At 45.7% G+C, this 26,974-nt stretch overlaps 1 protein-coding gene across 1 annotated transcript in view; it reads right to left on the bottom strand.

Annotated features, from left to right (window-relative positions):
* Nucleotides 1-952: 952 nt before the first annotated feature.
* The window catches only part of CCDC126 (coiled-coil domain containing 126), a 106,098-nt gene continuing 80,076 nt past the window's right edge, over nt 953-26,974 (bottom strand). The window contains exon 3 of the mRNA XM_086941759.1: nt 953-2,096. Coding sequence (XP_086797885.1) covers nt 1,915-2,096 — 182 coding nt within the window. The 3' untranslated portion in view covers nt 953-1,914. The remainder of the gene's footprint in view (nt 2,097-26,974) is intronic.

The following is a 26,974-nucleotide window of genomic DNA, read 5'->3' on the forward strand; positions in this document are numbered from 1 at the left end:
GTCTCTATTCTTAAAATAAAAATTGTGGACAAAGCAAGACTTAAGTATGAAAAAGTTGAATTTGTTGTCTCAAATGCCAAACCCAATTTTCAGAAGGAGAATTTGGAGTTTTCCCCCCCAAAAAACACAAATTACATTTTGTTACTGTAGAACATGTGCAAGTAGTGGAGGTTACAGGAGTTTGGGGGTGAGTTGGCCATGCAATATGCTTGGAATATGCACACTTGTAGAATTCTGTGCTAATTCACAAATGTATTGTCCCATCCGACCCTGAAAATGCATGTGCACGTCTTTCTGGGAATCCTGGGGCGTGATTCCAAGGTGGAAAAAAAGTGTGAAACACTAATGTTCCTTTGGTTTGTAGGGTGTGAAGGGATTTCTTTATCTGGAAATATCTTCTATATTCAGAACATAAGAAATAAATTACAAGTGCTAATGTACTTAAATCAAATACCTATCTCTCTGGATGTTCCACCCTACAGTATATACAAACATTTGAGAAACAATAAGCATGGAAATCTGCAATTTGTGCAGATTACCATGAAAACTTTTTTTAAAACTCCTTTAGTGTCACACTTTGTCTGGCTTTTTTTGTGGAATGGTCCCACTAATAAAAGTACCAAAGTCAAAATCATGCATCAGCAGCAGAAAGCTAAAAGACCTAGAGAAGCCCAAGTCTATCAGCCCTCGTAAAGGAAAGCATTAAATAGTAGAGAGGAAGCAAGCTGTGAGGCACAGCAGGAAGCATGTCAAAGTAAGCACAGATCAAAATTAAACATGCTTTTATAATAAGAACCATGTTAGTAAAACAATCAAATAGTGAGGCTATAAATACAAGATGTATACAGGTATTGGAAATTTTAACAACAGATTGTGCTCTTTGGAGCTATTTGTATATCAAAGAACAAGACTTGCATCTTTTCCTTAAAGCATATTTAAATTCACACGCTTATTTTAATATAGAAACTTGTTTTATTAAATATAAGACCACTTTTTCCACCAGGGACATGTCTCCCACATAATAACATTCTATTCCAATTATGGACTACAGCCCGATAGATAATGTATTTCCTCCTCTTACAGAAGGAAAATGAACTATTATGACACAACAAGTTTCAGTTTAATTGGATAAGTGAAACTGAGGGCTAACAGTGGAGTATGTCATCATCAAGCTACAAGCATTTCACAAGTGTAAATGTGGAAAAATAGCTTTTCAGAAAATACAGAAGAAAACATTGAAGATATCGTAAGATAATCTTTAGACTGAGAGAAATAGTTTATTTGAACAACAGTGTTTACTACATAATTAGAGTGTATAGTCTAAGTGAAAAATTGTGTCACACAATAAGTTAGATTCAGCTATACTCTGATAGGTAGTGCAAATATAGACATACATTCTTTGGATTACTGTTTTAAACTCTATCCTCTGACATAAAATCTCTTTGCCAAGTACCAAAATATAATATTAACAAAGTATACATTTTTCTAGTAACAATATTTTGTAATAGAAGTTAAAATGAATAACTTGTCAGCACAGTGTTTAACGTACCTGAAATATTATTTTAACTTCAATAAACTTCATCTGTAGATGATAACCTAGTACATTTATATTTAAATAGTAATTTTTGAAGGCTGAATTAGAAGCTTACATTTTAGTGTGATGAATATTACAATTTACATCACGAGATTACAAATTACAGCACTCCATTTACTAGAAGACATTAAAATACATGATTGTTCTCATACAATACCTGACTGGTACAAACTACCAATCAAAACCAGTACATACATAATGCATAAACTTGCAGCGGGAACTCTTGAACAAAAAAGTATTTCTTTCTGGAGGGCCATGTGATAAAAACAAAGCCTGAAATGAAATCTACAGTAATGGTTTCTCTGAAAATCCATTCACTGCTATCTCATATTACTAGCTGCTTGTATGCGTTTACTTGTTGTGGCTGACAGTACATTCCCACTGGTGCTGTTGGTTGTGTTAGTAGAAGAGCCATTTACAACATAGTCAACTTTGTTTTCCAGTTTCACAAGGCGTAGTAAAATATCATCCAGGAGAACAGCTATTGTTCTTTTCAAATCAGCTGCAATGAGGAAAAAAAGGTTAATTTAATCACTGAAAATAAAACTAAGTCATCGTGGGCACAATTACACTTTCAAAATAAAGAAGGATGTTATACAGTACAATGAAATAAAAGGGGGTAAATGGTCAACTGTCTTGTGTTTAGAGCTCAAGCAAACCTTTAATGTTTTACTTTTCCTATATATCTTTCTCAAACAGTTGCATTGTTGTCTGTTCTAACATGTATGTATTCACACAATACATACAACTTTATTTTGCTATGGAGAGCTACAAAAGGTGTCAAGTCCTCTTGTACAGTGGAACACTTCACAACTAGAAAAAAGAAAATGCCCAGTTGCATGGTAGTTCCACACACAACCTCCCTGGTATTCAGTGACATTCCTGGTAGCACAGTGGAACGTGTGAACTCGAATTGTAATAGGCTATGAAGATAATGTTTAGGCAGTATGCTTCCTTTTTAGAGCTTGGCCTAACAGTTTCTACTTCAGATGTCAAGACTTAATGAGAAGAACACTTTCTCTTGAACTCCTCTCCCTGCCAAGAGCTCTAGAATTTGCTGTGACAATTAGAAATGTGAAAAGTTCTTCTACACACTCTGCAGTCCTTCTCCCCGCTGATATGGTATGCTAAGACATTGACTCTTGTTGCCCCAACTGTATGTGAAACACTAATCAGCAGTCATTGACAGTTTTGGGGGGCATTCACTGTGCAAATTATCCAGCTCCTGCCACAGCTAAACTTAGCTAATAATCTCAAAATAAGCAAAAGATATAGCAGTCTTCCAGAAGCTGTTGACTTCTTTCTAGTCATCCATCCTCTCTTATGCTCTGTGCTCTATCCATTCGTGAGAACTCATTGCTTTCTCGCACACACTTTAAATTCTTCACATACTTTGATAAGAGAGGGTGAAAAGCCAATCCAAACAGGTTTTCAATTGCAACGGTCATACATACCTCTTGTACCTCATCTTTCAGTTTTGTAATAGCTTGCTGGAGGAACAAACAACTTAGTAAAGAATATGCTTTCTTATTCCCTGTAAGCCTCTGGCATGCCAAATTCCAATTCAGATACATTTAGCCACACACCACATGAGTACAAAAAAGTATTGCTGAAGTTCCTTGGGGAAGAGAGGGCTAGAACGTAAACTCTAGCTTGCATTACTTTTCCAACTGGTGTTGTAGTTAGTGCTCCCAATTTGAACTCTATAATTTTCACGTTGCTTGCAAGCTCCCCCCCTCCCATTTTAGCTGCCTGTACCCAGAATCCGTTACTCACTTATGTTATGCTATGTGAAAGTTCTTATAGAGCGCACTAATACCAAACGGTTTCTTGGCGCTATGGGTAAGAGGGAGACAGATGAGGAGAGGTGAGAACAGGGAGGAGAAAAAGGGACGGGGACGGGAGGGAGACCTAGTTATGTGCTTTGCAGAACAAGTGGGATTTCAGGAGAGACCTGAAGTGGGTGTAAGAGGTAGAGAGCCTAAACTCTAAAGGGACTGCGTTCCAAAAAGAAGGGGCAAGAAGAGAGAATCTGAGCCCTCCATGTTTCTTGCGTTTGAAGGTGGATATCTTAAGTAAGGCAAGATGGGAGGTTCGGAGGTTACGAGAAGGGGCATAGTGGTAGAGGACAGAGGAGATGAAGGCTGGGCCGAGGCCGGCCAGCGCTTTAAAGATGGCGCAGCCTAATTTGAAGTTAAAAAGTTCGGCTACAGGGAGCCAGTGAAGGGTTTTTAACAGGGGACGAACATGCTGGTGCCTGGGCTGTTTGAAAATCAATCGTGCAGCCTGGTTCTGAACCAGCTGCAATCGATTCAACTGGTAGGCAGGAATGCCAACATAGAGGGAGTTGGCATAATCTAACCTGGAAATTACCAGTGCCAATAAAGCCAGGGTGAGAGCCTCTGTAGTGAGGAATAGGGATATCTTGCGGATTTTACGTAAGTAAAAAAAAGTAGAGGAGACCATCGTATTAATCTGGGGTTTCATCGAAAGATCTTTACAGATGACCACCCCAAGGCTTTTAGCGGAGTCAGCAGGGCGGGGGGGAGACCCAAGCGAATAGGCCAAAAGTTAGAGCTCCACAGGTTGGAGGCTCCCCCGATAAGAACCAATTCGGTCTTATCGGGGTTGAGTTTCAGATGATTTGCCCCCATCCAATCGCTGATGTGGCACAGAGTGGACTGGAAGTTGTGGATGGATTGGTCCGAGGGGTCGATATCGAGGATCAATTGAATGTCATCTGCATATTTAAATGCAGTGACATTGCTGCCTCGTAAAGACCGGATAAGGGGGGTAAGATACAAGTTGAAAAGGAGGGGGGGGAAGGGAGGAACCCTGCGGGACACCGCATGTCAACCCAACCTTGTCAGCAGAGAACTGGGAGAGACTGACAGCCTGGTGACGGTTACTCACGAATGAGCGAACCTAGTCCAGGGCTAGTCCCCGGATGCCGGCCGACCAGGATATCATGGTCGACCGTGTCGAAGGCAGCCGACAAATCCAGAAGCACCAAAGCCTGACTGAGGTTAAAGTCCGCGCCCCTCCGCAGCTCCTCCACCACTGAGATAATGACCAACTCAGTTGAATGGGCGGGTCGAAAACCGGCCTGTTGAGGGTCGAGGAACTGCGAGTGCTCAATAAATGAGCTCAGGAAGTGGGTGACATGGGCCTCAAGTACTATACTGAGGAAGGGAGTAGGGAAATGGGGCGAAAGTTGTTCATAAGGGACGGGTCAGCATTGGGCTTCTTGAGAATGGGCACAACCGCAGCGGTTTTAAAAGAGCTAGGGACTGATGAAGCGAACTTTTAAAATGAATTGCATTTTTGTTCGCCGATTTGAACTTCCATAATAAATAATAATATTAATGAGTTTTGCATGTTTTTTTATTACTTCAACCTAGAATAATGTGCACTTACATAAACACGCAGGTCTAACATTATGTGCTCTTGTTGCATTTGCCAGTACGTTCAAATAATATATTAACTTTGTCTTTTCGTTTTGTCAATGTTAACTGCGGCTGATTAAATGATAGCATGTGCTTATTTTTAAATGTGCTTTTGTTTATGTCGTGTCTTTAATATGACAAAGGTTTGTGCATTCTTGTGCTCAAAGCAAGGTAACATAAACTAATGGGTTAACATTAGTGAAGGGGGTGGGTAACAGAATGGTTTTCATTACTCAAATTAATTGATGTCTTGTGTTTACTTGCATACTAGAGTTTCGGTAAAGAGGCCTAACTTAAAATGGATGTTTCTGAAGTCCTGTCATGACGAGACGAGCCGTGCACAGCAAAGATTGAATGAAAAAGTTTATTGTTCATAATCTTCGAAAGACAAATACGTGGAACTGATCTGTGCAGGATGTGCCTCGTGTTGTAGAATTTTGCCAAGGACAGGACATGGTGGAAAAGCCTAAGCTGAGGAAGCAACAAACTGTTATTCAATAAAATGTTGCGAAGATCCTCGGAAGCTAATGTCACCCGTAGACAATGGACAAGGCCGCTTTTGAAAAAATATGATTTTGAATGAAAAGGCGATAACTTCATGGACTGACGGCTGTCAGCCTATCAATTCACTGGATGGTTCTCTAAATGTATTCTTTTAGCTAGTTTTAGATAGAGAAAAGGTATAGAACTTGGCCCCTTGGGAGGAGCCTTGTTGGCTCGTTCCTGTGATCGTGAGATGCTGACGGACTTTTGACTCACGTAAGAGAACTCTGAACTTTGCTTTTTCCCTTTAGGTTCCATTTAGTTTAGTCAGAGAAATAGGTATTAGGGAATGAGATTCTTTTGCTTAAATACCGTTCATGCTGATTAGAACTGACAGTCTAATGTGCCTTTACTAAAAATAAATGATGCTTAATAATTGCAAATAAAAGAATTAATATTCTGAAAATGCTCTTTATTTGAAAATAAAGTTAATAAAATAGATTTTGAAATGACAAGCTGGTCTTAGTTATTTTGAGTCTAGTTACCATTAGTTAATCCATTGCTAGGGTGGCTTAATTAAAGTTCATTTATTTAAAATGACAAAGATAAACTGCAGATGTATATAAATATAAATATAAATAGTTTTGTGAATAGTTTGATTAATTAGGTCAAATGATTCAGTTGGTCAATTAAATATAAATAGTTTTGTGAATAGTTTAATTAATTAGGTCACATGATTCAGTTGGTCAATTCTTGTCTCAGTCATTTATGGGCCTGGTGTTGAATTTATGATTAATGGTGAGTATCGTGGTATAGAGTTGTGCCTATGAGACAGAATTTCTTTATGCCCGCTGGATCAGGACCAAGCCCACTTTGAGTGAGTTGTTGAGAAGAGTCAGAGGGGGGGTGGGGCAGGCAGTAAAGGCCTCACGCAGGACATGGGGGAGCAGCAGTCAGTGGGGGAGCCAGAGGTCACCTTATTTAGCAGGGCTAAAAACTTGTCCTCCGAAATAGGGGGTATCTGTGTAATTTGCTGAGAATTATGAGCAGCAGATGTGGTGGCTGGAGTGGATGAGTCGGGGGGGGGGGGCAAGACAAGAAAAACTGTTTTTAATTTTAACGATTTTTTCAATGAAAAACAAATTAAGGGAGTCACAAAGTTCCTGGGAGGGGGAGGTTTAATAGTAATCCTATCTGTGGGCGAGAGTTCTTCCACAATGGAGAAAATGTATTTTGCCTTAGAGGCTGAGTCTACAATTTTCTTGGAGAAATAAGAAGTTTTTGCTTGCAGGATAGCAAGCTTATAGTCTTTGAGCAGGGTCGTGAATACCAACTTCTTGTCAGGGGCATAGTCTCGTCGCCAACAACGCTCAGCCTGTCTAAGTTTAAGTTTCTTTACTTTAAGTTCCTCTGAGAACCATCTTTGCGCGTCATGGGGGCGCTTTAGCCTGACGTATTTGAAGGGGGCTACGATATTACTAGCTGATTCGAGCCAGCGCTGCAGGCCTAACGCTTGAGTGTCTAAAGAATCACACTCAGGTGGGGGAGAGGCTCTAAGTAAAGTGACAAAATTGCCCAAATCAGCCCTATTCCAATTCCTAGCTGGAAGATTGCCCTCAAGGGTAAGACTAGCATGGGTGGTAACGGCAAAGGAGAAGGTAATAATGGAATGGTCCGACCAAGCACAGGGGAGAACAAGGGGAGAGGAAATATCCAGGTTAGAGGTCCAGACCTGGTCGAGGATGTGGCCCTTGACATGAGTCGCTAAGTGAATATGTTGAGAGCAGTTCATGCCGAATAAAAAGTCGGAAAAGATGGTTGACCAGACACTCTCTCTGTCATCAGAGGGCCAGTAGTTGAAGCCCCTAGAATCAGGATTTTTTAGTTATTAATGACCAGCTGGGAGAGCATGTCACCGAACATTTATGGGAAGTTGGGCAAAGGCTGAAGGGGCCGATAAACCAGGACACAGATAAGGGGGGCCACTGGGGATTCCAATCTAAGAATAAGGCAGTCAACCAAAGGGATATTGGCAATAGCTAGTGAAGAAAATCTAATAGGATGTTTAATAATGGCTGCCACCCCGCCACCCGGCTTACCCGAGGATCTATTGGCTTGGAGAATGTGGTAACCCAGCGGGACAGCCGCGAGGATGTCCGGAGAAGACTCCTCATTAAGTCAAGTCTCGGTGACAAAAAGCATGTCAGGTTTATCAGAGTCCAGGAGCTGGAAAATCTCCAGCTGGTGCTGGACCAGCGAGCGGGTGTTTAAGTAGCTCACTGTGAAGTTGGAACGGACAGCTCTTTTGGCGGGAGGGGGAGGGACGGCCAAGGGGGATCTGCATAGCAGGTGGTGGAGCCATGGCCAAAAGGGGATCAAACTCCGGGAAAGCCCTTCCGGGGCAGAACAGTCCCAGTGAGTCTAATCTGGAAAGCATGGTCAGGCGGAGGGGCCACTGGGAGTGCAGGCATGTCAAGTCAGAGGCAGTATAGGTAATAAGTTGGGCAGAATAACATGCCCCTCGCCCCGGCCAGCCGCAGACTGGCTTACCTTAGGCGCACCTTCGGCGCGCCATCAACGCGCCCGCTGCGCGTCCGGTAGGCCATTGCAATTTATGGCCTAACCCCACCCCCAGCTAGACCGCAGCGAGCGGCACCGCCGGGATCCAGGTCCTCACCCAAGATGGCGCCTGCCCCCCACAACAATCGGCACGTCAGCCGCGGTGGACCGGGGCAGGGAGGTACACCCTGGAGAGGAAGCAGGTATTTAATCACCCGCGATGTAACCTGGAATAAGTCAGGCACAATAAGATGAGGGGAATTAATAAGTTGTTAAAAAGGTGCAAAGCGCTGAGAAATTCAATTTAAAACAATCAAGAGATGCAATGGTAAAACAGGTGACAGAGGAGCTCCGCGCTGCTCACAACTCGCAGTCTGTCCCCAAATGCGCAAGCGGACCCTCGTGAGTGCTGCCACCACCCTTCAGGCACCTTACATTCCCATTACTTGCTTGCCTTGTCCTCAATCAACCTTGAGTTACTCCCTCTGTTCCTTGTGCACCTCACACATTTATAGATTAATAACATGAAAATAAGTTGAATACATAGATACAATATAAAGCTTCACTAACAATTTCTGTACACACAAGCATTGCATTATTAGTACATAACTACATTAGCTTTTCCAGTCAATACTATAATATATACTACACAAAGTGTCTGATATCCTAAATAGCTGTAAATTTTTGTCAGAATAGAGTGTAATCTCAACATCTGGAATACCCACAGGGACATATGCCTAAAAAATCTGGCAAATATCCAGGCAAGAGTTCAAAATGTTGATTTATTGCATTTTCAAAAAATTCATTTCCACAGTACGTTATTTATACTTATTTAGATGGGGGCGTTCAGGACGACTTACAGTAACCATTGCCAACAATCCTAGATCATTGGTTTCATTGGCTCAGGTTTCAGTTAGTCCCATCTAAGAATTACAGGTATCACTGAAGTTATTAATGGAAATCCATTTCAACGAACATTTGAAATAAAATGTACGGCATGTTATTTGTGTCTGTTGTGCCTTAGGATTTCAATCTAGGGTTTTTAGGTAAAACCAGTTCAAGGCAGCATGTCTTCATAGTTAAAAAGATGGCAGGGCTTCTTGCGCGAAAACCCGAATTTGTAGTTATGTGCAAGACTAAAATTCACGAACTGTCCATGAAATAAATTAACTAAACGTTAATTACTGAATTAACGCAGCATTTCTCATGTTATTGACTTCTATAAAATCCAAGCTACACAGTGATTTCATCAACCAGGCAGATTCATCACTGGAGGTCTATTACAAATAGAAGTGAAACAATCCTCTACACAGGATATTGCAACATCATGAGATCACAACTGGAGATCAGAGTGGGTTTGACTCTCTTTAAAGACATCCAAGTTATATGCTAGTAACTGTCAAGAGCGAGAGGTATTGGGAAAACAGCCTTACCCGATCCTCCAATTTAACACAACCCCAGTAAACAGTCATTACTGCCAAGTCTGTCTGATGGAGAAGTGTATCAAAGGAATTTTCATCATCCAGGGTCACAAATAGTAAGTTTAAGCTTTGATCAGCTGGATGAAGATTTACAAAACCACTCTACAGATATGAGGTGAACGCCCTTACATAAATCCTCCCTGATCCAGAAGGAGTAGGGAGAAATGAGGGGTAATAAATATTTTACAAAAATTTTAACTCGTACATTTTATCCAGGTTAATGAGCAATAATAGCCTATAAGACAAGTACATGTAAAGCTATTTCCTTGGCTTCAATAGAAGGAAGTTCATTGCTGCCCCTAAACGGTTGGTGGCCAAACTTCCTTGCTGAAAATCCTCATGTACTATCATTAGTTGTCGTACTAAGAAATACAAAATGCTCAATGGAAGTCCTCAGTAAAGCAGTCAGTCACTGTGGCCTTGCTCCAAGCAAGTCTTTCAAGGCACATGCTAATATTTACTCCAGGGTGGGTATAAAGAAATGTATCTCCATTTGCTGGGCTAGCCAGGCCAGAGAGCTTTAGCTCTAATATTGTTTAATTTCCCAAAATGCATATGCTAGCAGAGTGAGCTATTTTGTATTACTCCATAAAGAATACGTTTTAATCTCGATTCACTACATCATCATTCACATAGAACCCTCTGACAGAATGTGATCCTCTCCTCATCACACTACCATCCCCCCTGCAGCAAATTCTTTTTATTGCACCATCTGCAGCTGGTCTGAAAGCATCCAAACTCTCAATTTCATGTGTCAACAGTTAACAAGGAACAACGTTGAGATGGCTCCTACTTATTCTCCATTTCATACAATTGTCTCTCAAGACTGTCTATGTCTTGATGCAAAGTAGTCAAAATGCCGGCCTCTTGTGATCCTCTAAATGATCACTCTAAAGATATGTCTACAAACAACCTAGTACTCTGGAGTTTTGCCCTGTATGGCAAATCAAATGGCAGCACTGAATATGGAGTAATTTTAAAACCCCCATATGATTGGTGTGACTGTTTAGTTGACAGATCTATGCACTGCCACAGTAGCCAGAGCCTTGGCATTACATTAGTATATGCAGCTCATATGTATATACCTTGCAATATGAACAGATTGTCTCCTTCGGACAATGCATTGTGGACAGAAGGGTATTCCGCTCACAGATGTTAAATAATTCTTTAGAAGGATTTGCTGCGGATTTCCAGAAAGTAGCATTTTGTGGCCTTCTTAGATTGTGGCTTACATTCTGTGAATTTTATCATGTATGCTGCTTTTGAATTTGAGGAGTATGCCAGATTTCATGATGCTCAGGTCTTTGAATGTCTAACATGCAGATACTTACTTTGCATGTAACTGGTTTAGTAATAAAATGTGCACACTTCAAAGTTTACCATGGAGCCAATAGAAAATGTTTTCCACCAAGACCGTCATTCAGAGCATATACAAAACCTGGTGGATTTTTACTTTGTATGGGCCTTCATTTAGTTCCAGGTGTACTGTAAGACACTCTTATCAGATGTATTAGGCCTAAATCAATGCCTTGGTCTTTAAGGGTAATGGCCCTAAGATATTCCTTGTACCTGGTGGACGTGACAGACTTTCAGGGATCTGATTTTAGTGCAAGGTGTTCGTCCCTCAAGCAACCACTATGTGACTCTCCCTCTTCCCCTCCCCCTCCCCCTCCCATGGAACAGCAGGTAAGTAATATTTATTTATTTGTATTTATTTTAAAGGTTTTATATAGCACTGGCTAGACCTGGAGGTATCAGCGCGCATTACATGAGCATCAGATCGTAGTTACAGGTTACATAGTTACAAAGGTTACTCAGTTATTAGAGCCTGGCAATATAGTTACTTGTAAGGTAAAGATAAACAATAAGCACAAATACGAAAAGGGAAAAGCAAGCAAGGGGAAAGATTATGGGGAGGGGGGGGGGAAGGAGCTGGGGAAGTAGATAGGTAATGAAGGCGGGAAAGAGGAAGGGAGGGTGAAGGACATCGCAAGGAAAGAGGAGGGGAAGGGCGACGGGGACACAAACCGGTAGACGAGTCAAAGCAACGTCCAAAGTCCAGTAAGCTGTGATCCCAGGGGAAGTGGTATCACTTCCCTATCTCTGTTGCGGGAGGCTCCCTTTACGCAGTGGAATCTCTCAGAGGGGTCTCTGAGACTCCAGGCCTACATACTGGATCCTTCCCCAAAAAGGGGAGAGTGAGTGCTTTGGCAAGGGGTGCCATGCCATACCTCAGCTGTGAGTGGCTCCCTTGGCACAGTGGACTCTCTCAGCGGGTACCCTGAGATTCCAGAGTATAAACATTGGATATTTCCCCAACAAGGGGAGAAGGAGTGCTTAGTCAAAGGGCACAAAGTACAGGGGGCTAGGCAGACTAGCAGGTAAGGTGAGAGATTCAGGGGAGAGAGGATAGGAGCTAGGGAGGTAGACAAAGGGAGAAAGAGTACTAAATATGAACAAATTTAATTAATGAGTTATTATATAGCGTGGCTAGACCCAATGGAATCAGAGCACTTTACACGAGGGACAATAATGGTGCAAATTACATCAGTTAAAAGTTACATAAGTATCAACAAAAGCATTTAAAGAACATAGGGGAACAAGTTGAATGGAGCAGGAAGGGTAAGGGGATAGGGTAAAGGGGTAGGAGGAAGACAGGACGTAGAAACGAGGGAAAAATAGTTACAAAAGATACCAGAAGAACAAGTTACTTACCTTCGGTAACGCTTTTTCTGTCTGGTAGATACTATATCTGCCTGTGGATTCCTCACCTTGTGAATATCCCCCTTGCGTCAGCAACGTTCGGAAATTTTCTTCGTAGCACGCCGTCGTGGGCGACGTCACAGGAGCACGGCATCGCGCGCGACTCCGTCTGACGTCACCGACCCCATATTAGGCCCACGCCGGCGTGATGACGTCAGTTCCGCCCTTTTTTCCGTGCCTTCGAGGCACACGGACGGACCAACGATAGCAAATATGCAAATATACAATGTACACAGTACAAATAGAACCAAATCAATACAACAGTATTATAATCATATATACAGAAAGACCAGGTATAGCAGAGTAGACAAACGGGGAGGCGGGTGGGTCAGTGAGGAATCCACAGGCAGATGTAGTATCTACCAGAAAAAGCGTTACCGAAGGTAAGTAACTTGTTCTTCTGATAGATACATCTGCCGTGTGGATTCCTCACCTTGTGAATAGATTCCCACAGCAGTCCCCACTCCCGGAGGAGGGTGTCCACTCTGCTACACCAGGAAGTCTTGGAGGACAGAACGCGCGAAGTGGCCATCCCTCCTCACCTCGGTATCTAAGCAGTAATGCTTCGCGAAAGTGTGGAGGGAGGCCCAAGTCGCGGCCCTGCAAATATCCTCAACAGGCACACCCCTAGACAAAGCAGATGTTGCAGACTTTGCTCTAGTTGAATGAGCTCTAATACCCTCAGGAGGGTCCTTACCCGCAAGGGAGTAGCAGATCTTGATGCACAGGATTATCCATCTGGAAAGAGTGCGCTTGTGCACCGCTCTGCCCTTCTTGCAGCCAGCAAAGCCAACAAACAGCTGGTCGTCCATCCGGAAGTCCTTAGTCCTGTCCAGATAGAAGGACACCGCCCGCTTAGGGTCCAGGCGATGCAGTCTCTCTTCCTCCTTAGACGGGTGAGGGGGAGGATAGAAGGTAGGAAGGGTAATGGACTGCCCAAGATGGAAAGGAGTCACCACCTTAGGCAGAAAAGCAGCCCTGGTCCTAAGAACCATCCTTTCTGCATGAATGGTCAGGAACGGGGGTTTGGAACTTAGAGCTTGAAGCTCACTTACCCTCCTTGCCGAGGTGATTGCAACGAGGAAAATAGTTTTAAAAGAGAGAAGCCTCAATGGACACTTGTGCAAGGGTTCGAAGGGAGAACCCATTAAAAAGGTCAGCACAAGCTTCAAATCCCAATGAGGAATAATAAAAGGGGTAGGAGGAAACATATTCACAAGACCCCTCAAGAATCTCACAACCACCGGAGACTTAAAGAGAGAAGGCTGATCCGGCAAACATAGAAACGCCGATAAGGCCGAAAGATAGCCCTTGACCGTGGACACAGCCAAACCTTGCCGCGCCAGATAAAGGGCAAACTGTAAAATATTAGACAAATGAGCCCTCAAAGGGTCAATATCCCTCTCCCTGCACCAAGAAACAAATTTTGTCCACCTATAGGAGTAAATGGACTTAGTGGTGTCACGCCTGGCAGAGAGAATGACATCCACCACCTCGTGTGGGAGAGAAAAAGAACTCAAGTTGCCCCGTTCAATCTCCAGGCATGAAGGTGTAATGTCTGGAGGTGGGGGTGTAGAACCTGCCCCTCCAACTGAGAGAGGAGGTCTGCCCTGTGAGGGAGACGGAGCGGCTGGTGAGAGGATAGGTGGAGTAGGTCCGAATACCACACCCTTCTCGGCCAATCCGGGGCGACCAAAATGACTTGGGCCCGGTCTTGACGAATCTTCCTCAGAACCCGAGGAATCAAAGGTATGGGGGGAAACGCGTAAAGGAGTCGATCTCCCCAACTCAACTGAAACGCGTCCCCCAATGCTCCTTGCATCGGATACTGGAGACTGCAGAATGAAGGGCAGTGAGCATTCTCGCGAGTGGCGAAAAGATCCACCCGAGGAGTCCCCCACATCCGAAAGATGTTGCGAACAACCTCCGGGTGAAGCCTCCACTCGTGGTCGGCAGAAAACTGCCGACTGAGACTGTCCGCACGCACGTTCAGAACCCCGGCCAGATGATTTGCCACCAGACAAATCTGATGGTCCTGAACCCAGGACCAGAGACGCAGAGCCTCTCTGCAGAGACACTGCGACCCTACTCCTCCCTGCTTGTTGATGTACCACATCGCGGTCGTGTTGTCCGTTAGGACCTGGACCGAACGACCGCGAAGGGAAGGGAGGAAGGCCTTGAGCGCCAAACGTATCGCCCTCAATTCCAGAAGGTTGATGTGAAACAACCTTTCTTCCGGAGACCAAAGACCCTTGACCTCCAGGTCTCCCAGATGAGCACCCCACCCGAGAGTGGATGCATCCGATATCACTGTGGCCACTGATGGAGGTAGCTGAAAAGGCTTTCCCTGTGACAGATTGCCTTCCACGCCCCACCAGGACAGGTCCGCTGCAGTTTCTCTGGAGATCCTCACAGACTCCCTGAGATCTCCGTTGTGCTGATACCACTGCCTGCGGAGGCACCACTGGAGCGCCCTCATGTGCCAGCGTGCATGACTGACCAACAGAATGCAAGAAGCCATCAGACCGAGCAGACGAAGGACCTTCAGGACTGGAACGACCGCTCCAGGGCAAAACAAAGGAATCATTTCCTGTATGTCGCGAATCCTTTGAGGTGGAGGGAATGCACGACATACAGAAGTGTCCAGTACCGCACCTATGAACAGGTTGCGCTGGGAGGGCACCAGGTGAGATTTGGGTACGTTTATCGAAAAACCCAACCTGTGTAACAACTGAGTTGTCTCCTGCAGATAATGGAGCACCATCTCCGGCGACTCTGCTTTGATCAGCCAGTCGTCTAGATAAGGGAATACAGGAATCCCTGACCTCCTGAGATGCGCCGCCACCACTGCCATCACCTTGGTGAAAACTCGAGGCGCAGTAGTAAGTCCAAACGGGAGGACCGCAAACTGATAGTGCTGCGATCCCACCGTAAAACGGAGATACTTCCTGTGCGACTTCAGGATTGGGATATGAAAATACGCATCCTGCAAGTCGATCGACACCATCCAGTCTTCTTCCATCAGCGCCAGAAGAACCTGAGCAAGGGTGAGCATTTTGAACTTCTCCTGTTTGAGATAGAGGTTCAAAATCCTGAGATCCAGGATAGGCCGAAGCCTGCCATCCTTCTTGGGAATCAAGAAATACCGGGAGTAGCACCCTTGACCCCTCTCCTGCTCTGGAACTACCTCTATCGCTCCCTTTCGAAACAGAGCCAGGACTTCCTCCTGCAGGAGAAGCAGGTGGTCCTCCGAGCAATAACCTTGGCAAGGAGGGTAATTGGGAGGGAACTCCTGAAAAGGAAGTGCATACCCATTCTCTACGAGATTGAGAACCCAAAGATCTGATGTAACCGATTCCCAATCTCGTAGAAAGTGAGTAAGCCGACCCCCTACTGGCCCTACATGATCCAGAATGGTGGATCTAGGGCTGCTTTGCTGATGCGGGTGGGGGTTGGGCATTATTGGAGGAAGTGGAGGAAGAGGAGACTTGACGTCCACGACCACGACCCCTCTGTCTACCTCTATAGGACTTATATAGAGGGTTCTGCTGCTGCTGCTGTTGTTGGCCCTGCTTGAAGGGACGAAAAGAAGATTTACCAAAACCCTTGAATTTTCTAGCTGCAGACCCTCTCATCTGCAGACCCAACGATCTCGCAGTGGCACGGCTGTCTTTAAACCTTTCCAAGGCCACATCTGCCTTCTTACCAAAAAGGCCAGATCCTTCAAAGGGTAAGTCCAACAAAGTAGATTGTACATCCGCTGAGAAATCAGATGACTTTAACCATGCGGCTCTCCTAGTTGCAATGGATGAGCCCATAATTCTGGCAACTGAATCCACAGTGTCCATGCCGCTTTGGATGACCATGCGGGCCGCAGCCTGAGTGTCAGAGATGACTTCATTAAAGTTTTTTCTATCCTCCTCAGGAAGTTTTGGTGACAACTGCTTCACTGAGTCCATCAGCGCGTGCACATATCTACCTAAAAGGCAAGTGGCATTTGACGACTTTAGAGCCATGCTCCCAGAAGAGAAAGTCTTCTTAGCAGCCTGATCCACTTTCTTAGACTCTTTGTCAGCAGGCACTTGAGGGAAGGAGCCTGCCGCCCTATTAGAACAAGCCGCCTGAACCACAAGACTTTCCGGAGACGGATGCGTAGAAAGAAATGCAGGGTCATCAGGAGCCACCCTATAGCGCCTTGCAATAACCCTTGAAACTGCAGGAGCAGACAACGGCCTCTTCCAAATTTCCCTAATTGGATCTGACAAGGCATCAGTAAACGGCAAAGTTGGCTCCACAATTGAGGATGGAGAATGCAGGACTTCCGTGAGAATGTTGGGCTTGTACTCCACTGTGGGCAGCTTTAAGTTAAGAAGCTCAGCAGCCTTCCTAATAACCACGTGATAAGGAGCCACGTCCCTTGATGGTGCATCAGAAGTCGAAGGCAGACCCCACTCGGGAGAGAGTTCCAGACCACTAGCATCCCGAAGCTCTTCGAAGTCATCACCATGATCAGGAAGCTCGCCTTCCTCCACATCTGAACTCTCATCATCCTTTTGCTCGAGAAGACGCTGAGCTCTTCGCCTCGACCACTCCATTCGAATCGAAGTCAACGGATCCGGTAACGACTCCGACGGAGCCGGTTCCGACGTCGCTCGAGGAACCGAAGCAGGAGGACGAGAGTCAAGAACAGGAGTGGCACCTCGATCTCGACTGCGAGGTCGATCCGGAGTCGGCGAAGCCGCATGCGGAGTCGAGGACCTCGGTGGAGCCGTACCGAGCCAAGGTGAAACAGGCGCCGGCATGAAAGGCAAAAATGGAGCAGGGGCATACGACTGAGGAATACCCAGGTTGTACGATAACGGACCCATGGGGCCACCAGGCGCTCCAGCGGGGTACATCGCCCTAGAATAAACTCCAAACATCGCATTGAGAAAATGCGAGGGATCCTGCCCAGGACCAGGGAAGGAAGGGTACGGACCTACCGGATGTTGCAATGGAGGCCGACCCGACACATCCTCACCCTGACCTTCTGGATTCACAGGAGTCTCCGCCGAAGCCGGTTCTTGAGTCACCTCCTCTTCTTCATGCTCCGAGGAAACCGGCTCCGGGTCCGGCTCCGGCTCCGGCGCCGGAGAACCCACTCTTGACAAAGCAGGTGAAGGAGAGACAAAGTCCTTACGGTGTTTGTGAGACTTTCTCTTCGAGTCAGAGGAATCCTTCCCCGAATGATGTCTCGAACTGTGCTTCCTCCTCTTATGTTTTCTCCTCGAAGAGCTTGAAGCATGCCCGGAAGCCGACTTAGATCTAGACCTAGACCTTTCTCTGGACTTCGACTTCGCCTTGGACCTCGAGTCGTCTCCAGACCTCGAACCCGCTCTGGACCTCGACGCCGATCTCGACCGAGACCTTTGCTTCGACTTCGATCTCCGTGACTTAGATCTCGAAAGTCGCCCAGAGTCCTTTTTCACCTTCGCCAAGAGCAACTTTGCTTCACGCTCCCGAAGCGCCTTCGGATTCATCTTGAAACAGGACTCGCAGTTCTTGACGTCGTGGCCCGATCCAAGACACCACAAACAATCCTTATGCGGGTCAGTGATAGACATCATGCGGGCACAAGACCTGCATGGCTTAAAGCCTGTTTTCCTCGACGACATGTCCGGAGAAGAACAAAGTCGCAAGAGAGAAACAGTGACAAATATTAGTCAGAAAGATACTAGGTATCGCTGAAGATCCCGAAAACCGTTAGCGTCGGAGACGCGGAAAAAAGGGAACTGACGTCATCACGCCGGCGTGGGCCTAATATGGGGTCGGTGACGTCAGACGGAGTCGCGCGCGATGCCGTGCTCCTGTGACGTCGCCCACGACGGCGTGCTACGAAGAAAATTTCCGAACGTTGCTGACGCAAGGGGGATATTCACAAGGTGAGGAATCCACACGGCAGATGTATCTATCAGAAAAAACATTTCAGGAGCATAGAAGAAAAGGAAAATGGGGTGAGGAATGGAAAGGGGGAGGGCAAAAGGGGTAGCGTATAGATACAGCGGAGAGACGAAGGGAAAGTTTGTCCAAGGTCCGGCTGGGTAGGTGACGGCCGAGGGGGAATCCTAGGTCCATCTCCTCTTCAGCTATCAGGTATTCAGCTAACAGGGCATCGGTCAAATGGCTAGGTCTCAACAGAAAAACATTAAAGCGGAAGAGGGCGAGAAGAAGGGAGCGTAGAGGGGGAAGGGGGTGGGGTGAAAGGGTAGGAGGGGAAAACGACAGAGAAACGAAGGAAAGTCTACCCAAAATCCGGCTGGGTAGGTGACGGCCGAGTGGGAATCCACAACCCATCTCCCCTTCAGCTAACAGGCAGCTCCACTGGACATCGGACAAATAGCAGGGTCTCTACGGTCGAGGGAAGGTTCACAGTACATGTCCAGGAGGGAGAGCAGGATCAAGGTCAGGTGAGGGATGTGGTTAAGCTCAGGACGCTGACCAGTTCTATTGTACGAGAGCATTAGAGCATCGTGGAGAGACAGACTGAGGCTGCCAACTTGAGGTCAGGCAGGGGGGTTGAGACCTTGGTGTTAAGTTCAGTCGGTCCCCAAAATTCCCAAAGCATAGGAGGTGTAATCTATGCCGTGAAGCGGCAGGAGGACAGGGCTAGTGTCTGCATGTCTTCAGAGGTGGTGAGTCGCAGGACTGGCGTGCCGCCTCCAGAGTCATTCTGCAATAATCAGGGAGCCCTCCCGTTCTGCAGCCCCATCGAGCATACAAGCTCCTCACGTACATAATTACATCAAAGAACAGGCACAGTAGCACATAAGGCAAGAACTCTATTCAGCACCAACCTCATAAGCCTAAATCTAGTAGACCACAACTCCTAAACATTACATTACTTGCATTAAGAAATCAACTTAAACTTGGTAACATAACTTGCAGTGGGGAATAAATCAAACCTAGACCACAGTAAAAAACATAAAGACAGTAGGTAAAACCTAGTAAGCATAAATGCACATCTATAAGCATAAATGTAATGTAATGATATCTTGGGGTATCTCTGTGCTGTAGACCGCTGGGGAACCCGTCCGGGCTTTCCCTGTGAGATGGTCCCTACTGGGTATCTCCAAGGTGAAACCAGGAATCCCCGGCGTATGTGGGGGGCCGTTGTGGAGATGTGGCAAGCTAATGCCCAGAGTTGCCGAGTGTGATCCCTGGTTAGAGTAGGCACTGAGGCGAGAATTATCGAGTCAGCTGACCCTGGTCCACGACCCTGCCGCGTCGGCAATTGAATACTGGTCCCGGGCCGTCCTCTGCTTCCGGGTCTGCCGCCTCTAACCAGTGAGCCACACCACTCCACTCCAAATCAAGTTGCATAAATCACACTACAAACATTACATTTCCTAGCGCCTATAAAAAGTACACTAGGGCCTTGCGTCCTACAAACCTAATAGTCCCCTGGGCCAACTGGCCATCTATAAGGGGCTCAAATGCCCTCTGTCCAAAAAGTCAGGGCGCGCTGCCAATGCAGGGACGGTCACGGGGTGGGGCGCACTTGGTACAAACCTAAACGTGGCAGCTACCCACTACTAGCTGGGCAGCTGGGAATCTTCAAAAACAATAGATCCGTTCAACAAGCCCTGCTTCAGACCATCCAGCCTTACGAAGTGAAACACAGTCCAGACATGTACTGGCCAATCATCTGAGGGTAACAATAACACAGACATCACATCAAATGACCTGGGTACCAACAAATTCCAGTGGGCTCCATCCACCAAGCCCAAAAGGACATTGTACTGTACTAGAACAAGACTATGTGAAGAGGGGCGTACTACTGGAATGTGTAATGCGAGATGATATTTTGTACACAAGATCTCTGGAATGTGCATTGTCTTCACAATTAGAAAACTACATACAGAAAAGTTTATGAAATGTTTACATGGTTTGGGGGGGGGGAGGCTGTAAGGAATAAAAAAGAAATCACAAGACAGTTGTGAACGCAATGTTCCTGCCCCAATATTGAAGGTAAAGTGACAGCAACTTCACAGATGGATTCTTGTATGGTGGATGCCCGGTCAAAATACTATAAAGGACACCAAGACATGTACTAACAGATTCTCACGGGCAAGCTATGATACCTACAAGACCAGTTGGAACCCATGGCTAGGGAGCGGAAGGCCAAGCTGTGAGGGGTGGCTGACTAGGTCCAGAGCAGGGTATGCCTTTTTAGGAAATATCAACTGTGTCATATCAGCAAAAATATGCAGGTGCCTGCTTTTACATATCAATCATAACATCTTTCTTGGATTATTTTCCCTTCCCCGGCTTGCACAAGCACTGGCCTAGGTATAAACCGGCCGTTCTGCTGCTTTTCAAACACCAAATCAGAAGTAACAGAGTGTTGCAGCAGCAGGACTAGTCCAAGGATTCAGTCCTGAAGTCTTTGGGTTTCAGATCCAACACATGCCTCATCTGGTGTGCGTCTATGCTCATCTTGTTTGCATCTCTTTGATAGTCATGGAGGTATCTCATGAATAATAACTAAGTGGACTGCAAAGCACATATAATTGGGATCTGAATAAAAACCAATCTCAGAAACATACGGTAATGGTCTCCAAGGTATCATACTAACAGTGATGGGAAATGTATTAGTCTGTACTTAACTCTTCTTAAGTTTTGTTATGTAGGATCATTTTTACATCACAAGAGGCTCAGACAGAGACATGGTATCTATACAGTAGAATTAATTAAACATATAGTAAAGATCATTCAGAATAAAAAATAACAAGCATTGGCATAGCCAATAGGTCTTGCCTTTGGGACCGTATAAATGTTTAGCCATGCAACAGTTGATGTTGTTGCACAAAGGATATTGTGCTGGGTAACTAAACACTTATAAAGGTCCCAAAGGCGAGACCTATTGGCTATGCCAGTGCTTGTTACCACTTCCCGTTGCCCTTTTCAAAGGGAAGGCAATGTCATGTCCACTACAACTCACATTATGCTGAATTTCAAAGTATGCCATTGTGTTTCGCCGTCTGAGGACATTTTTGTACAGTTTGTAGTCTTCCTCCTTTACTTGCACCTAAGACTTACTTAGCCTCAGATGACTCCATAACTACCCTTCTTCTTTTCTTAATTTTTTTTAGTACTGAAGTGTTTAGAGGCAGTAGGAAAGTGGCATATAGCACTTCCATCAAAGTAGGAACGAATGAATAAATCAGATTAGTATACTTTTGCAAAAGTGTGATGGTAAAGAATATGATCACAAACATTTCAGGATGTATTTGAAATTTTGATCACTTCGACATCTTTACACGTCATACCCTTCTAGTGGTTTAAACTTCCTACTCGAAGCCATGCAAGGTATATAATATGCTTGTAAAGAAAACGCTATTCTCCTTGCTGCAATAAAAGAGATAAAACCAAGAGAGCACAATTTTGTTTATTATGTGGTTATATTTTATTGCATGCATGAATAAAAGTACGGAGAAAAAAAAACATCACCTGGGCTTAGGTGAATAAAGACGCCATTTAGAGTGTGCCTCAAAGTTTTAAGGAAGCAAAACCTGGAATATTATTCACCACAGATACTACCTGCTCAGCGAAGTAGATGACCCATCCTCAGTCCTAGACCGGACTGCACATCGGTGTCTTGGTTGTTGCAACTATGAACCCACCACAGAAGGGGAGCAGAGAGCATGCGCGCTCGCAACGCGTCCACACATTTAGTCCTCACACGTGAAAGACCAGCGCTAGAGTTCGGCAAAAGCCAACCAAGCTGAGCCCCGTGAGAAAAAAAAGTGAAATGTTGTTAGAAGTACACAGTGAGGGATGCAGAAAGAAAAGTGATTTTGCATCAAAGGGCAGAACCCTTATATGAATCAAATGGGGAATTTAGCCAGAACACACGCCTCTCACCTGTTAATTTGTCTGTATGTTAAAAGGGCATGTGGGTTGAATATTAAATAATAACCACACATTCGCATATGATGCCTCGAAAGCTAAAAGGAAGGGGTGTGTGTCACCGTTCGCCACTTTGAGAGGCGGGGTGCATGTCTAGGAGATATGATTTCTCAGAGGGGGCTGACTGCCGAGAAACTGAAGGGCTCCTAGAAAGAGCTCTTCAAAGCAAACTGATGTATTCAGCAACACACTGCATGAGGGCCTGGCAGATCCGGCCATTGTTTCCTCTTATCAGAGATAAGTGACATTTTGAACTCCTCAAGAAGATTAAATAGCAAAGCTCAGTCGGAAGCTTGGAAAACAAGCAGTCTCTGCATGGTAACAGGAACCAGACACAAACAGCGTTTCACTTGCGGGAGCGAGCAGGGACACTATCTGTTTGCAAGATAATTACAAACAGATGTCGCCAAAGCTCACTCCCGCAAGGGAAACGCCAAACATGTACGCGTTGCAATACAAAGCAATGCAAAACATGCCAGTTTTTGCCCAAAAAGCTGATCGATTCCAAAAGGTTCCCTCCTATGCAGCGCATGCAAGACCTAAAAATATTGTGTATTTTAAATATTATGAATACAATAAATATTACTGAACACATCAATCATTTAAATGATTGATAAACAAATTGATTGCCGAATAGGTCTGGGTATTACTGCTGGCCTTTTGGCTTTGCAAACAGTTATTTAGCTATCTGATTTGCTAATGGGGGACTCTTACTGTTGTGCCTCCACCTAGTTTTTGGCCCTGGTTGACTCTTTTGGGTCTTTTTATTTTATTTGTGTCTTTGGAGATGATGCTGCATTGATAAATTAAGGGATTTTTTAAGTTTCACCTAGGCAGCGTTTGTGCTGTCTCTTGGAGACATGCTTTATTCAGTTATGGACTGTAAGCTCCGCCTACTCTTTGCCTATCTAATTGGCTCCTGTCACAGTCCTTTGTAAAGGTTGATCTTTGATTTGTTAATAGGCTTATTAGTACCTCCTTAGTACCTCCCGCTCTTCTGTTGTTAACTTCCATCAGGACACCCCCTTTTACATGTGTTGTTAGTCAGTAGCTTTCAATTACAGCCTCAGAGCACTCTTGTGTTAATGAATGCAGGACACACTCTCCAGCAAAGTATTTTATTTAACTAGCGCGGCCAGCACGAATAATAGCGCTGCTCTTTACTTTTGTTCCTTGGGATCGTTGAACGCAGCTGCATGCCTTTTATAAGGAGCATTTGCAATGCAATAGGTCTTGCATTTACACGAGTTTAAGCTATTGGCATTGTAAATTACAATGCCTTTTATTTATGTTTTAAAAACGAAACAAAAATTAAAGGTAATAGCTCAAACTTGCGTAAATACGAGACCTATTGCATTGCAAATGCTTGTTTAGGTAAATGTGCCTGCCTTTCACCAAAAAAGAATCAAGTCTCAAGTAACGTGCCTGGCTCTAGCTCCACCTGCGCCCCTCATGCATAAGAAAACAGCTAATTAATTAAATAACCAAGCGCGGCCGCTAAATTAAAAGCGAACTGCGCTGCAAATAAAAATAAAATAAAAAATAGTGCTCCTAGCCATGATAAAGCAGACCGTGTATCATGACCAGTAAACGGTCTAGTCCTTATGGGCATTAACAAATGGAGACAAGGCGGTACCAAGTAGGGACTAAAAAGCCTATTTACCAATCAGATAAAGCATTTAAGAAGGACAATGACACAAAGCCAAGGACAAATATGGGCGGAGAGTGGACGAGGCTTCCACAGCATACCCTACTACAGCATGCCTCGAGCAGCGCATGCGCGCTGTCACTAGGTTCGACCTAACAATGTATTTACTGAACTCAGAGACCTAAAGATCCAATATATGCTCCTCTTCCCAGCTAAACTTAATGTAATATATAAGGAAAAGACGCACTTCTTCATGCATCCGGACGACGCATGGCAGTGGCTGGAGGAATGTCTGCCGCCCGGAGACGAGAGGAGGGTGAGCGTAACTCGGCAATGGAGGGCCCCGCCACTGTAAACCTCTGCGTAAGGGTGCAGCCACAGAGGAGACGCAGACCACGGGGAACGAGGAAGACACAAACAACGCCGTACCCCTCGCAGAACAGGCCCCCGAGGAGGCAACAGGACCCTGGCTCCCCCTCAACCCGACAGTCAAGCGGGATCTAGGTTTCGTGCCCTGGCCGTCGAGGAACACACCGAGAGGGAGAGTGAAACAGGAGGTGACACGTCGGGGGTTGAGGAGGGGGAGGAACAGTCACTCCACCCGCTGGTGGCGGCCATCCATGAGTTGGAGTGCGAACCCGCCAAGGACAAGGCCCCAACACAGGGAGAGAGCAGTGCCCTTAAAATCTAAGCAGAAAAGAAGCTGGATGGACGAGATATCGGCTAGACCGCATGACAGCACGCAAGTGACTCACACGCCACCTAATTTTATTTGATATAGTGTTCTTTGTTTGTTCTTGTATATTTATTTTCTTATAACGAACTACCGCACTGCACTGTGGACTCTGTGGAATAAAGCCTCATTGGCTATTGTTTGATTGACACGTTGGGGTAGTTCGGCAGGGAAGAGAGATACCAGGGGGGGGGGGGCAACAGACCTTTTCCTGCCAACAAGTCCTATCATAGAGGGAGGTAGATGATGGGTCTTGATGGGGGAGGAAGGTGGGATGGGGGGGAGCGGGGAATAGTTGGGGCAGTTCACTGAGTTGGAATAGACGGAAAGTATGCAGCAGAGGGGGGGTGGGTAAGGGAGTTGGGGGGAGAGTGGAGGGGGAATCATATCATGGAGGACGCACTCACTAACACCGTAGACACCACCCACACACGAGAGACCGGCGGCACAACCCAAACACTACTGCAAGATGACTGATGATAAGAGGGGACAGGTTCTTGAGAGGGAAGGTTTTACTGTATTAACGTGGAGCGTGAACGGCCTTGGTAGCAAGGTCAAAAGAGGTTTAGTGACTGCATATATGAAAAGGCTGAATCCTGATATCGTACACCTACAAGAGACGCACCTTAACGGCACTCACTGTGCCTTCCTGGCTAGAGGTCAGTACCGTGTGCTGGCCCATGCGGGATACACTATGGACTCACGGGGTGGCCATACTCATCAAGAAGACCACACCGTTCAGCACGGCTCAGACATGGACGTACGTGGGGGTGAAGGGAATGTGGAGGAGACGAGAGCACACAATCATCTCGGTATATGCCTCTCCGAAGCTGCAGGCGGCCACCCTTAGAGGGGTAGCGGCGGTATTGTTAAATACTGCAGACACAATACAGGTACTAGGTGGGGACTTCAATGATGTCATGGACCCGGCGCTTGACAGGACGAGGGTGGGCTCCGGAGACCTGACTCAAACCGCACTATTTAAAACAATGTCCACTATGGGGCTGATAGATGTATGGAGGTGGGTACACCCAGAGCGTAGGGCCTTTTCCTTCTTTTCGGGCGCTCATAAAGTATACTCAAGACTGGACTATCTCTTCCTGCCCAGACAGATCTTGACAGTAGGGAACACAGCCAAATACAAAGCAAGGGGGATATCGGACCACTCTCCACTCCTGGTGAAGGTGGGGGGAGGGAGACACGGCAATAGGGGAACCTGGAGATTGACGGCCTGGGACCTACAGAACACGACCACCTTGAAAGGTATCAGAGCGGACGTAAAAGTCTATATAGCGGACAACGACTGCAGCCCCACACTATGCTAAAGGAGGGAACTTTGAGATCTGCTAATATATAGCAATATCTTGCTTGACTATTGTTCCAGGGCCCACCAGGGTACACTTCCTTCTAAGGTCACCCACATTCTCAAGAATACCCAACAGAGCATTAGGGTAGAACAGTAATTTGGCTGTTTCAGTATTTCAGAAAGGATGGAGAAAACATTGGACCAGTAGTGCCCAATTCACGGATATTCCTGTATCACGTGAAAGAAACCACTGTCATCACTGAAGCAGGCAGGTGAGGATAGTGCGCCCATTCCCCACAAGTGCTCATGAGTAAAATAAGCAAAAGACACACAATTGATGGACAGAATGCAAAACAAATCAAAACATTCACCACCAGTCAAGAGATCTGGGTTAAAGACATCATTATTTTGCTCACCATGCCACCCCAGTTTAGACCTGGCCATATGCAAATCAGTCTTGACCCTGTGCCTCATGGGAACAGTCCAGCCCGAACTACCAAGCCAAGTACTCCCTGGACTGGAAGCAAGCATCCTAGGACCGGTTTCGGGTTTTCACCCCTCATCAGGCAGGATAGCTTGATTCCAGTGGCAAAGTGAGCCCGGGACCCATGTCTGGTCATACCAGGTGCACTTAGGGCGAGGAAGCAAAAGACACATAATTGATGGACGGAATGCAGAACAAATCAAAACATTAACCCCTAAGTCAAGAAATCTGGGTTAAATCCATCATTCTTTTGCTCACCATGCCCCCCCAGTTTAGACCTGGCCGTATGCAAATCAGTGGGTCCCTTGCTCACGGTGCCACTGGATTCAAGCTAGCCTGGCTGATGAAGGGTGATATACCCTGAAACCGGTCCCAGGATGCTTGTTTCCGGTCCAGGGAGGACCTGGCTTGGCAGTTCAGTCTTGACTGTTCCCATGAGGAACAGGGTCAAGACTGATTTGCATATGGCTGGGGCCAAACTGGGGTGGCATGGTGAGCAAAAGAATGATGGCTTTAACCCAGATCTCTT

Source organism: Lissotriton vulgaris, chromosome 10 (assembly GCF_964263255.1).
Source record: "Lissotriton vulgaris chromosome 10, aLisVul1.2, whole genome shotgun sequence".
Taxonomy (NCBI): domain Eukaryota; kingdom Metazoa; phylum Chordata; class Amphibia; order Caudata; family Salamandridae; genus Lissotriton; species Lissotriton vulgaris.